Source organism: Chiloscyllium plagiosum, chromosome 19 (genome assembly GCF_004010195.1).
Source record: "Chiloscyllium plagiosum isolate BGI_BamShark_2017 chromosome 19, ASM401019v2, whole genome shotgun sequence".
NCBI classification, from domain to species: Eukaryota; Metazoa; Chordata; class Chondrichthyes; order Orectolobiformes; family Hemiscylliidae; genus Chiloscyllium; species Chiloscyllium plagiosum.
Window position 1 is genome coordinate 50,560,870 of NC_057728.1, and position 14,390 is coordinate 50,575,259.

General features: G+C 39.6%; 1 protein-coding gene across 12 annotated transcripts in view; it reads left to right on the forward strand.

The window, feature by feature from the left end:
• The window catches only part of ppfibp1b (PPFIA binding protein 1b), a 177,576-nt gene extending 163,710 nt beyond the window's left edge, over positions 1-13,866 (forward strand). For all 12 annotated transcript variants that reach the window (XM_043709806.1, XM_043709810.1, XM_043709809.1 and 9 more), the window contains 8 exons: positions 1,018-1,129; positions 4,083-4,171; positions 5,182-5,304; positions 6,474-6,599; positions 9,492-9,680; positions 10,702-10,884; positions 11,367-11,432; positions 11,584-13,866. In XM_043709806.1, the coding sequence (XP_043565741.1) occupies positions 1,018-1,129; positions 4,083-4,171; positions 5,182-5,304; positions 6,474-6,599; positions 9,492-9,680; positions 10,702-10,884; positions 11,367-11,432; positions 11,584-11,670 (975 nt within the window). In that variant the 3' untranslated portion in view covers positions 11,671-13,866. The remainder of the gene's footprint in view (positions 1-1,017; positions 1,130-4,082; positions 4,172-5,181; positions 5,305-6,473; positions 6,600-9,491; positions 9,681-10,701; positions 10,885-11,366; positions 11,433-11,583) is intronic.
• The last annotated feature ends 524 nt before the right edge of the window (positions 13,867-14,390 follow it).

The following is a 14,390-nucleotide window of genomic DNA, read 5'->3' on the forward strand; positions in this document are numbered from 1 at the left end:
CCCCAAGAGCACTAGCAAACCTCCCCCCAAGGATACTGGTGCCCCTCGGGTTCAGGTGTAGACCATCCTGTTTATAGAGGTCCCACCTTCCCCAGAAAAAACCCCAGTTATCCAGATACCGGAATCCCTCCCTCCTGCACCATCCCTGTAGCCACGCATTTAACTGTTCTCTCTCCCTATTCCTCAACTCTCCATCACGTGGCACGGGTAACAAACCAGAGACAACAACTCTGAGCTTCCAACCTAGCTCCCTGGGGCTATTTTCCCTGGAGCGTCTGAGGCTGAGGGGTGACCTTATAGAGGTTTATAAATCACGTGGCACGGGTAACAAACCAGAGACAACAACTCTGTTCGTTCTAACTCTGAGCTTCCAACCTAGCTCCCTGGGGCTATTTTCCCTGGAGCATCTGAGGCTGAGGGGTGACCTTATAGAGGTTTATAAAGTCATGAGGGGCATGGATAGGGTGCATACCAAGGTCTTTTCCTGAGGGTGGAGGAATCCAAAACTGGAAGGCAGAGGTTTAAGGCGAGAGAGGAAAGATTTAAAAGGGACCCAAAGGGCAACTTTTTCTCACATGTATGGAATGAGCTGCTAGAGGAAGTGGCGGAGGCTGGTACAATTACAACATGTAAAAGGCATCTGGATGGGAATATAAATAGAAAGGGTTTAGAGGGATATGGGCCAATTGCTGGCAAATGGGACTTAGTCAGATTGGGATGTCTGGTTGGTCCGGGCGAGTTAGACCGAAGTGTGTTTCTGTGCTATATGACAGGCAAATTGAATTTTATCTCATTGTCCATTTAGTCACTTTTCACATGTTAAAATGATTTTGACAATATTAACTTGGTATCCTTAACATCATATAGTATTTTCAAAAGATAGAATACGTTGTTGTCAGAAATTTCCACACCCATGTTCCAATTCAGTATCTACTGCAATGAATGTTTAATGATTGAATTTTAAAAGTTTTCTTGAAGAAACCAATCATTATTTGATCAAACTGTTTGTTTGTGTAGGAGCTTGGGATCAAGCATCCTCTGCACAGAAAGAAGTTACAACTAGCTCTGCAGGCATTTGGCTCTGAAGAAGAAGATAATAAGGGAAAGCTGGATTACAATTGGGTGACAAGTGAGTAGAGTAATGTATCACAAAGTTCAATAAAGACTTGGAGATCAATAATTGCAGTTATTTAAGAAACTAAGTCCATCTCTTAGGTGTAATGATTGCAGTTGGGATATGTTCTGCTGTTTCTGAACCTCTGGTTGTGTGGCTACAAATAGGCATAACATCAATGGAAAAGGAAGGTGTACTGACTGAAATCAGTTTGGAAACCGAGAGAATTACCAGAATATCATGGAGGTAGAGACCAAGTGAAAATGTTGGATGGAATAAAATGTTTGGTGTGGGGTGGGTAGAGAGGGAATTTACAATCCTAGCGGGTGATAATACTGAACAAGTAAGATCCCAGGCTGAAACCCGGCATGATAGACATAAATTGTATTTTTGCAATTTGCAGTGAATGTAAGTTTAATGCACAGAAGAGGAGGAGGAGAAAGTGAAACTATATATTTTATATGAGACAGTTAAAAAGATCTTTTTATAAGCATCAAAATAAATATAATCATTAATTCCCAGCAATTTACAGGTGGTTAAATGTTTAATTTCTCATTCAAATGACAAAGTCTCAAGAGTTTCATTTCAGTGACTGCACATTCAAAAGATGCGCAAGCAGCTTAACTCATTTTTTTTCACTGAAACTCCAAAGGCAAAGCATATTGCATAGCAATATTGTTGCTATATTTGTAATTCAGAGACCCAGGAAATGCTTTGCAGACCAGGTCTGGAATTTGAAATTTTACAAAAAGTCTGAAATTAAAACAAATGATAACCGCAAAACTACTGTCTGGTGTCAGAAAAATCCAAGTGATTTACTAATGGCCTTTAGGGAAAGAAATCTACTAGCCTAGCCTGGCCTGGCCAATATATGACTCCAGATCCACCACAATGAAATGTGGCTGTGAAATGCCCTTTGAAATGGCTAAGTAAGTCACTAAGTTCTATGAAACTCTTTAAAAATCTTAAAAGTAATGAAACTGAGCAAACCATTTGACAGCGGTCTAGGCACCAAAAGCAACAACAGCAAACTCCTCCCTAAAGTGCCAGAACTGGGAGAGCCTTCTTGCAGACTAGTCAAGCAACAGCCTGACGTAGTCTTAATCTCACAATTTACAGACAGTAATCCATACAGCAGCATTATTGCTGATTATGTTCTGTCCCACTGGCACCACTGATCTATCTAAGGTGGCGGTACAGTGGTAAACAGGAGGGAGTTGCTGTGCAAGTCCTCAACATTGACTGTGTTTCCCCTGAATTAATGGCATCAGAGCAAACAGCCCACTTGCCTGCCAACAGAACAGTAATGCAATCATGTGGAGGCAAAGTTTCATCCTGACATGAAGAACTGCTTGCATGCCAAACAGCATAAGCCCCAAGCTGTAAGACTGATTCTCTAATTTAGTGGATCAGATCTAATCTCTAGTACAGCTACTTCTGTTTGTTAATGATGGTGGACAATTGAACAACTCTGCAGTGGTGGAGCATCCACAAATATAATTCCCCTCCCCAGTTTTGGGGAATTCCAGCACAATTGTGCAAAAGATTAAGGTTGAAGAAATTGAAAAAATCTTCGGCTCAAAGTACCAAGTGGATGACTGTCTCTGTCTCCTTCTAAAGTCCCCATGCTACTACAGTACCACACCTCAGCTAATTCAGTTCCCTCCACCTGGTATTAAAAATGACTGAAGGTAGAAGATATTGCAAAACTGTGAGCCCTAACAAAATTGCAACAATCGTACTGAAGATGTGCTCCAGAACTTGCCATGCCTCTGCTTAAGCTGTTCCAATACAGATTCAGCACGCAAGCTGAAAACAAGTAACATTTACACCACACAAGTGCCAAGGAATAACCATCTCCAATAAAAGACTATCTAATACTGCCCCTTGACATTGAATGGTGTCACTGAATCCCCCACTCTCTGTCAACATCGTATAGGTTACCATTAACCAAAAACTCAACTGGACTTACCACAAAAACGCAATGGCTACAAGAACAAGTCAGAGGCTAGGAATACTGCAGTGAGTAGCTCACCTCCTGACTCCCCAAAGTCTATCCGCTATCTACAAGGCACACGTCAGGAGTGTAATGGAATACTCCCCACTTGCCTGGATGGGTGCAGCTCCAACACCAATCAAAAAGCTTGACAACCTCCAGGACAAAGCAGCTTACTTGATTGGTACCAAATCCTCAAACACCCACTCCCTCCACCATAGTACACACTGCTGCTATTGAGTGTTAATCTACAAGATGCACTGCAGAAATTCACCAAAGATCCTCAGACAGCACCTTCCAAACCCATGATATTTACATCTGGAAGAACAAGGGCAGCCAATATATGGCAATACTGCCACTTGCCTTCTTGACTTGGAAATATGTTGTCTTTCCTTTAGTGACACTGGTACAAAATCTTGGAATTACATCCTTGAACGTGTTGCATGTTTACCTACACAGAATGGACAGTAGCAGATCAAGAAACAGCTTACTAGCTCTCCACCTCCTTCTGAAAGCCAATTGAGATGGACAATGAATGCAGTTGCAGTCAGAAAAATCCACATCCCCGAATGAATCAAAAAACATTAGCCACATAAGCGGAGTGTGCTGACAGTACTCAGATATCCTGTGCTTGCAAAACTCAGAACATAGTGTCCAGTTTTAGATGTGATTCTGCAATGGGACATTGCTGTGCCATCTAGATTATGCTAAGACTTGTGCTAATACCCAATTCAAGATGATCAACCAGGCATGCAGTTTGGCCCACATATGTATTCCGGAATGTACACAGGGTTGTACGTTTTGCCAAAGAAGAAAATACTATGTTGTGCTACTTCAATCTGCAGAAAACCCCATACTTATCTTTATCCAGTCACTTCAATATGAAGTAATACATGTTGTTTTGATCATACAAATGTTTTCCAATGCAGTTTGCATACTATCAAAGCAGTAAATAGAATTTATCTCCCTTAGGGTGGCTGGATGACATTGGATTACCCCAGTACAAGACTCAGTTTGATGAAGGAAGAGTTGATGGTCGAATGCTCCACTATGTGACTGTGGTTAGTAAATTCTTATTTGAGAGTTTGTGGTAATTTTTAAAAGTTAATTAATAGCTTACAGTAAAGGTTAGATTTGTATTTTAAACTGCATGCCTCTTTTCTCCCATTGACTGTTAAACAAACAATGTAATTAACCTACTATTTAAGTTTACGTTGACTAGTTATTGTTGCCCAAATCATTCCTTCAAATCAAGTCATAGGTGAAAACATCTTCTGGAAAAGGCACGTGACAGGACCCTAGGAATGGCAAATAATATTTAGAAGCTGAGTTTACAACTAAGGTTGAGAGAGTCCTTGATATTGCTGGATTAATATTTCTTGATTAATATTTCCTTGATTAATATTTCTCATTAAAATAAATGTTTGAGATATCAGCCATTTTAGAGCACCATTTGACAGTTTGGATGTTTTCCAGTTGGCCCAGATGTTAAATCATTTCCAGCAAATATGGTCCAGTTGTACTCAAATAGATCACAAATAGTGAAAGTAGCTTGTGCACAAAAGGGAAAGAGAAATCATAGGTCAAGACTCAATTAGAAAGTTCTGTCCTAAACAGTTTCACCTAACCTTTCATGCTTAAGAAACAAAGGTGCAAGAATGTTTCAGATAAACCATATTTAATGCAAATTTGGTGTTTCAAGCAGAATTGTTCTAAATGGCATTTTCTAAAGTAGTGAATTTTAGGCAATTTTAACCGTTTATCATTTTTAAACAATCCTTTTTAAAATTTCTGTTCCAAACTAGTTTAAATTTGCTGGTCTTAAAAGGATGATTTGAGTGTTTCACTGCAGTATTAAATATCTGTTGAACTAACAAGCTAAACACTTCATCCTGTTTTTGTTTAAAAATTGTACTTGTATAAATTAGCAAGCACCTGCCATTTTTCCTGTGACACAATTATGTCCTTGCTTTTATTATTAGCATTCAATTTGGTCCTCATTCATTTCAGTAGTTTGTCACAGGGATGAAATACAGTTTCTCAGTTTAGTTTCTGATTCCTACTCCTGTAGGATGACCTGTTGTCGCTAAAAGTTGGAAGTGTTCTCCATCACCTCAGCATCAAGAGGGCAATTCAGGTTCTCCGAATAAATAATTTTGAAGCTAATTGTCTTCGTAGAAGACCATCTGATGAGGTATGTGTAAAGATTGCTGTGAGACAATTTGAGCTTGACTGAACAGCAAGACTTTGGTTTGGATCCCCCGCATGCATTGAGGGTGGTGTGTGAAGGCTTGGCATGCCTGACTGTGAGAATTGTGAAGAAATATCTGTGGACTGCTGCCTCATTACTGCTGGCAAAGTGAAATTGGTAAAATTCCTTGGGCATAGTTCCTCAGGAAGGTAAAGGGATAAATTGAGAAATATATTCTCTGAAATAATTTGTTCTTCCTGTGTAGTTGGTGTCATGCTTCATTCTGCCCTTTAATAGGTGCCACTGTACTCCAGCCTTGTGGTGTGGGTATTGCTCCATCGTTGAGTGAAGGTGAGCAGTCAGGACTTGACTGCAACAAACATTATTGTGTTCTCTTAAATGAAATCGATCCTCCTTGTATCATATATTTTCCAGTGATTATATTAAGCTAATTTGCTACCATTAACATCTGCAAACCAGAGGGAGGTGATGAGTTTTGGGTGGAGGTTTGCTCGCTGAGCTGGAAGGTTCATTTCCAGACGTTTCATTACCCTACTAGGTAACATCTTCAGTGGGCCTCAAGCGAAGCAGTGCTGAAAATTCCTGCTTTCTATTTATATGTTTGGGTTTCTTTGGGTTGGTGATGTCATTTCCGGTGGTGGTGGTGTTTCCTGTGGTGAAGTCACTTCCTGTTCCTTTTCTCAGGGGGTGGTAGATGGGGTCTATCAAAAAACACAGAGTTAGACCCCATCTACCACCCCCTGAGAAAAGGAACAGGAAATGACATTGCCACAGGAAATGACATCACCAACCCAAAGAAACCCAAACATATAAATAGAAAGCAGGAACTTTCAGCATCACTTCGCCTGAGGTCCACTGAAGATGTTACCTAGCAGGGTAACAAAATGTCTGGAAATGAACCTTCCCGCTCAGTGAGCAAACCTACATCCCAAACCTCAACCTGAGCTACAAATCTTCTCAAGACTCAATAGGAGGTAATGAGTGCCTATATCTATGGAGCCTGCATTTACCTGATGTCTTTCATGACCTGGGTGTCCTTAAGTATGTGCTCACTGTTAATACAGGTGTGAGGTGCAGAACTTAAGTCTGTGTCATCTCTTAAATTTGAGGGGAAAGACCATTTGAATCAGCTGTCACTACTTACTTTCTAGAATAACATCACCCCCGCTGAAGTCTCCCGGTGGACGAATCACCGAGTGATGGAATGGCTACGCTCAGCAGATTTGGCAGAATATGCACCCAATTTGCGTGGTAGTGGAGTGCACGGTGGATTAATGGTAAGAGGAAACAGAACATAAGAACAAGGAGCAAGAGTAGGCTATCTAGCCCTTTGAGCCCACTCTGCCATTCAATTAGATAATGGCTACCGTTCAATAAGATCAAGGGTCAGCTCCACTTACCCACCTTCTGACCAGAACCCTTAATTCCTTTACTGTTCAAAAAATTATCTATCTTAGCTTTAAAAACATTCAATGAGGAAGCCTCTACTACTTCACAGGGCAGGAAATTCCATACATTCACAACCCTTGGGGTGAAGAGGTTCCTCCTCAACTTGGTCCTAAATCTACTCCCCCTTATTTTGAGGCTATGCCCTCTTGTTCTAGTTTCACCTGCCAGTGGAAACCACCTCCCTGCTTCTATCTTACCTATTCATTTTGTAATTTTATATATTACCATTTGATCCCTCCTCATTCATCTAAATTTCAGTGAATATAATCCCAGTCTACTCCGTCTCTCCTCAAAAGCCAACCCCCTCAACTCCACTGAAGTGAATCTCTGCTGCACCCCCTCCAGTGCCAGTACATCCTTTCTCAAGTAAGGAGACCAAAACTGCACGCAGTACTCCAGGTGTGACCTCACCAGCACCCTATACGGCTGTAATACAATCTCCCAGCTTTTAAACTCAATCCCTTGAGCAATAAAGTACAAAATTTCATTTGTCGTCTTAATTACCTATTGAACCTGCAAAGCAACGTACTGCAATTCACGCACAAGAACACCCAGGTCCCTCTACATAGCAGCATGCTACAATTTTTAACAGTTCAAATAATTCTTTTTAACTGTTAATCTACCAAAATGGATCACTTGATATTTATTAACATTGTACTCCATCTGCCAGACCTTTGCCGACTCACTTAAACTATCTCTATCCCTCTGCAAACCTTTTGAGTCCTCTGCACGTTAACTTTGGCACACTACATGTGGTCCCCAACTCCAAATCATCTATGTAAATTGTGAATAATTGCAGTCCCAACACTGATCCTTAAAGCACATCACTAGTCACTGATTGTTTTTCTGGTTGGCAATCACTTATCTCCACTCTTTGCTTCCTGTTAGTTAGGAGAAAGTGAGGTCTGCAGATGCTGGAGATCAGAGCTGGAAATGTGTTGCTGGAAAAGCGCAGCAGGTCAGGCTTATGCCCGAAACGTCGATTCTCCTGTTCCCTGGATGCTGCCTGACCTGCTGCGCTTTTCCTTCCTGTTAGTTAATCAATCCTCCATCCATGCTGATACTTTGCCCGTAACACTGTGCACCTTTATCTTATACACCGGCTTTTTTTGTGGCATCTTGTCAAATTCCTTTTGGAAATATAGAGGCACCAGATCTACTGAGTTCCCATTGACCACCTTGCTTGTAATGTCTTCATAGAATTCCAGTAAATTAATTGAACATGATCTGCCTTTCATGAACCCATGTTGCGTCTGTCCAATGGGGCAGTTTCTATCTAGACGTCTTGCTGTTTCTTCCTTGATTGATAGATTCAAGCATTTTCCCTGCTATAGAAGCCAACTGGCTTATAATTCCCCATCTTTTGTCTACCTCCTTTTTTTAAGCAATGGCGTCACACTTGCTGTTTTCCAATCTCCTGGAACTGCCCCCGGATCCAGCGAAGTTTGAAAAATTATCACAAGTGTACTTGCTATTTCTCCTGCCATCTCTTTAGTAGCCTGGATTGCATTCCATCAGGTCCAGGAATCTTGTCTGCCTTTAAGCTCCACTAGCTTGCCCAGCACTGTGTTTCATGATATTGATAATTTCCTAGGTCCTCACCTATTTTCGTCTCCTTGTCAATTACTGGCATGTTATTCCTGTCCTCCACTGTAAGACTGACACAAAGTACCTGTTCAATGCCTCAGCTATTTTTTCATTTACCATTATTAAAAGTCTTCCTTCTCATCTTCTAAATGACCAGAGTTTACCTTAGCCACTTTCTCATTTTCTGTATTGGTAGAAACTTTTGCTGTCTATCTTTGTTCTGAGCTAGTTTACTCTCATAAGTAACTTTTCTTTGTTGCTTTTTTTATGGCTTTCTGTTGACCTTTAAAGTTTTACCAATCTTCTGGGTTGCCACCGGTCTTTGGCACTTTTGTATGCATATCTTTCGATTTGATAGCCTTCCTTATTTCCATAGACATCTGTGACTGAAAAGAAGGCAGACATTTATAGCAGGTTATGTTCCCTTCACCAGCATCACCACAGTGGCTAGGAATAAAAGCACCAGACTGACACTTTAGGAAGAGCAGATTGAATAGAAACAACAAAGTTTCCTTTTAAAAGGAAAATTTAGTGGATGCTGAAAACCTTTTTTAAAAAAAAACTGCTGGCAATACTTGGGTCTGGTAGTATCTACGGACAGAGAAACAGAGCAAACATTTCAAGTCAGTGGCCTTTCGTCAGAACTGAAAAACGTTGGAGACAAGCAATTTTTTAAACATGTCCACAGACTTGGGGAAGAGGTTTTGGACTGGGAACCAAGATGTTTTTTCCTGTATCCAAATCTGAGATTTTTCTCTCGTGTGTACTTGATCAATGTTCTATTTTTATTTCCCTCTTGTTAAAACCTGCTAGCCTTTTGGTAGTTACTCCAATGCTGTATTGGTCAATAGCTAGCTGCTGGTGCATCTAGTCTGTGAGAAGGCAGTAGCTATTTGTTTCATTGGGAGTAGTAGTTTCTCCAATTGTAACTAAATACGACAGGAAGTATTTTAACCTTGCGCTGTGCACTCTCGCTTCTGGAACTTGACTGGAATCCTATACATCTAACTTTGGATTTGTGTAGCCTTGGGCAGTCAGCTGTGAGGACAGAGATGCACAAGGTTGTGAAATTGGAAATAAGCAGTCTTGATCAAGAATACATGTTAAATGTGATTAATCTATTCTATCTATAGGTTCTAGAACCTCGTTTTAATGTGGAAACACTAGCGATGCTGCTAAACATCCCTCCCAACAAGACACTACTTAGACGACACTTAGCTACTCACTTTAATTTGCTGGTTGGTCCTGATGCTCAGCAGCAGAAACGAGAGGCTGTGGAATCCCCAGACTATTCTCTCCTAACAGCCACTGCCAAAGTAAAGGTGGGTATAAAAAGCAGTACATGCAAACTGTTTCTCCTTATTCTGTGTTGTATTTATGTGATTGTATCTTGTGCACATTATACAGATGAACAATTTGAAGCACCATCTAGGTATATTCAACAAGCATGTTGAAGGCTGAGTGTTTTTGTTGTAGGTACAGAAGCCCACATTCCTGTCAATTCTCCTGTTCCTTGGATGTTGCCTGACCTGCTGCGCTTTTCCAGCAACACATTTTCAGCTCTGATCTCCAGCATCTGCAGACCTCACTTTCTCCATCACTTAAGAAAGCTCTAATAACTTTCTGTTTTTAGGGCATAGAACTGTACAGTACAGGAACAGGCCCTTTGGCCCACAGTGTTGTGTTGAACATGATGCCACATTAGACTTCTCCCTTCTGCCTGCTCTTGATCCATGTCCCTCCATCCCTTGCATATTCATATGCTTATCTAAAAGTCTCTTAAATGTCCCTTCATATCTGCCTCCACCACTATGCCTGGCAGCATGTTCCACACTCTCTGCAAAAACAAAACTTGCCTCTCACATCTCCTTTGAACTCCCCCACCTTAACTGCATGCCCCCTAGTTTTGGACATTTCAACTTTGGAGGGGTATGGGGAAAAGAAAAATTAAGTGTCAACCTAATCTGTGCATCTCCGTTTTATAGACTTCTATCAAGTCTCCCTCAGCCACTACTGCTCTAGAGAAAGCAACCCAAGTTTTTCTAGCCTCTCCTTATAGCTCATGTTCTCTACTCCAGCCAGAATTCTGGTAAACTTCTTCTGCACCCTTTCCAAAGCTTGCTGTAAATGTACTTACCACAATACTGTGTGGCCTAAGCAAAGTCTTATAAAGCTGCAAGATAACATCCTGACTTTTGGACTCAATTTCCCAACAGATAAAAGCAAGCATGCCATATGCCGCCTTTACAATCCTACCTACTTGCGTGGATTCTATATAGAGGGTATAAATTGGTTTGTGGCTATCACTGATTGGATGTTGATAATTGTACATTTCTCCTACAGCCAAGAAAGCTGGCATTCAGTAATTTTGGAAGCTTGAAGAAACGGAAACAGGATGAAGAAGAATATGTATGTCCAATGGAATTGGGACTTCCTGCAGGAACTGGTTTCAGACAAGGAAATAAACAGACACGGGGAATAGACATACGAGTATATAACGATGAAGACTTGGACAGGATAGAGCAGGTAAAGGTGACCATGTGCAGACTAATGCTTAATGTTGTTAATTAAGATTTTTAGTAGAAACCATTTTAGACTTCGCTAAGAACATAAATTCATTTAAACTGTCGACATGTACATCAGCAGGAAAGCTGCTACTTCTCGGTTGCTGCTAGAGTTAGTCTTTGAGGAATCAGGAATCTTTTTGCTTTGTATAGTAGCTCAAGTATTTTCAGCTGTTTGAGGTCCAATGTTAAAAGCGCCTTCATATTTTTCTCAAACGTTTTGGCACTTGAGTGCTGAAACAGGCCCAAGCAGTCTACAGACATAACCCTTTTCATGTCCATTGTCTAAGATGAGTTACAAAAGCATATTGAGAGTGACTCGGGTGGAGGTGCCAATGGGACTGGAGGAGGTACTGTTGGATTGAATTATAAATTGACTGTATGGTCATGATGTTTTATTGACGAATGTTCTTGAGGATAACAATGTGTGCTACTTACTTGTAGATGGATGATTCTGAAGGAACAGTGAGGCAAATTGGAGCGTTCTCTGAGGGAATCAATAACCTAACAGTAAGTGTGGTACTGAAAAGCAATAAACTTAAAATAAGAAATGTGCCTGTGAAAGAAACTAGAGATTTTGTATCATTTTCCAAAGTATTTTTTAACTTTATTTTTGCCTATTTATCTTGTGCCTCAGTATCTTCTTTCCTTTTCTTTGTAGCATATGCTAAAGGAGGATGAGATGTTTAAAGATTTAAGTGCAGGCTCTCCATGCACCAGCATGACTGATGAGGATTCAAACGTGTAATTGTGCATCAGAACTCGACACCTTGAATATGGACCCAGCTTTTTATGGAAGTTCTTAGACCAACACTACTAAATTTTAAATTTGTGTTATGAATACATTATGCAAATACATAACCGCATACATTGAATTATTTCTCCTGTTTGGAAAGATCTTTTATCTACACATTTTGCAGAAAAAATGCGATCATTATGTTAGAACCGTTGGACTACAGTCCTTTTCATGAAAAGTAAATTCCGTACGTTTTGAATTTAAAATTCATGTTTTATCAGACTGTAGATGCCAATAATTTATTTTTTGTAGATTGATTGTATAGTGGTTCAGTACAGTATTAAAAGCCAATTCTTGAATGTTTTTTTCATCAAGACATTGGGGAATTTTTAATGAGAGACGTGAAGAGCCTAAAGTGCTAGTGTCCTCTGGTGGCCTGATTACTGAACTGTCTCCTGTAGTCTGGTCTGACCTCCAAACCCAACAAATTGGGTTCAGCAGCCAAAAAAAACACTCATGAGTTATGAGAGTAAAGCAATATTTCCAGAATGCCTTAAATAACCAAAAATACTGCCATTTTGTTAATGTCACTTATTTTACATTGACTTTGCCTTGTCCTGCCACAATACAAATTTTGTACCTTTTTGTAATGTCTTTCTAAATGGCAGGTAAAAGGGGATGTTTTATAACAAGCAACTTGTACTGAGATTACTGACAAGCGCAGTGATTAATGTTGATGTAGGGATTGCATACCAGCTGGTTACTGGCCTAGAATCCACACAGAATTTATCAAGTGTTTCTCAAAATGTGAGGTTTGAAGTACTGTAATTACTGTTTTGTAATCTGAACTGCAATTATAATCTAGGAAGTCTTAACAGAAGTTGACTGTTGGGTTGTAACCATGTTCATTTTAAGTATCTGGATATTTTAAATGGTACATGCTACATTGTAAGAACTATTCCTATTTCTTAACCAGAAGGTAACTGGAGATCATGTTATTGATCATTCTGAACACTTTAACTGGCTTAAGCAATTTGATTTTGCTTCATCATATGTACATCAGTATCTCTCAATTCACTTGGATGGCTAAGTTGTGTGGAAATTACATCATAATCTGAGTCTAGCTCAGTATCAGTTTAAAATCGATTATCGACACCCATCCTGTCAGAGTGGACTGAGATTCTTGCTAACCTCTTTCCGTACATCAGTGCTATAGATTAGTTAACATTTCTGCATTAGAAATGCAATCAATGTAACATGGAATCCTGAACAAATACTTTTCACAGAATTATGGACATTGAACGTGAGCCCTTTCTATGCAGTAATTTGTTATTGTTCTGTATTGCATAATGCATCATTGTAATACTTAATTTTGTTTCACAAATATATATTTTAGCCAAAATTTATGTTCATACGACTTTAAAATTTAAATAATCTTCTTATTTAAACATCAGGAAGAAAACTAATCTTTAAAAGCTACAGCTTCCTGTTTGCTCAAGTCTCTGAACACTATAATGTGTATTTTTTTACACTCTTCAAATATTAAAAACAAATTACATTAGTGCCATTGAGGGGAAAAAACCCATAATTTTGAGGGTAATGTACTGGCAGTCAGGGAATCTCTAAAGCAAGACATTTTCAAAACATCAGAGTCACTTGTTTTTGAATCTGGAAACTGTAGCCCTGCATCAAACCTGGTGTTCAATGTGCTTTATATTACTTTATTTATTTCACTGTTAATGATGCCATTATTCTGCCATATACTTTAATGTTGAGGGTTTCTTGTGCAATGTTTGTGGCATATTTATATATGTATTTAGTATGTTAATTTCCATTGATAACATTTACTTGAGAACAGTGGCTTTTTTGCAAGATATTGTTGAGCTCCAAAGTGTTCTAAAAAAACTCAAGATTCTTGCACCAGCCTCCAAGAACGTGAAAACTCATTTTAGTGGCTGTGTGAATTTCCTTTCTATTCCTGCCTTAAAATAGAGTTGACTTTCGATCATTGCATTCTGCGAAGGTACATTATGGACAAATTTTGAAACAGGTACAATGTGTGTACCTCAGTAACTACCCATAATATCCTTGGAAGTATTTTTTGGTCTCCAGTTTGGTTTACTGGCCAAGCTTCTTTGAACGCAATGTCAAAATCATCATTTATTCAGAATTAATGTTTCAAGTAAAAATAAAATATTGCATAATGCATTTTTGTTTGAATTGCATTTTTTCCCCGAGAAGTTACCTTCAGTGAGGTGCTTAAGTGTGGAAGGATAGTAGTGTTGTACTAATTTGAGAATGATTCCACATCGTTCCTGTGGAACAGCAGAACGATTCTAGGGATGAAATCTCAGATATTACTTCCACAGCATGGGTCATGGTTTTGTAAGAACTTTGCTCAGGGCTATTGAATTTTCTTCACCTTGTAGATGCCTCCTGTGGCTGGCTGATACAGGTAGGACTGCAGAGAAACAGGCCTATATGCCCTCACTGTGTACTTTGTATCCAGGAATGTGGATTTAAAATGCTGTCACTTGCTGAGTCAACATTTAAATTAGTGGAGGAGTTCTCATAGCCTTTTACAGAAAAGATGTAATTGCACTAGAGAAGGGATTTGAGGATGTTGCCAGGATTGGAAAAATTGGCTACGTGGTGATTGCTCTCCTTGGAATACTGGGGAGAGTCAACTGTGTACTGGGTTAGGAGGGGCTTATTTACCTTAGAGTCAACCA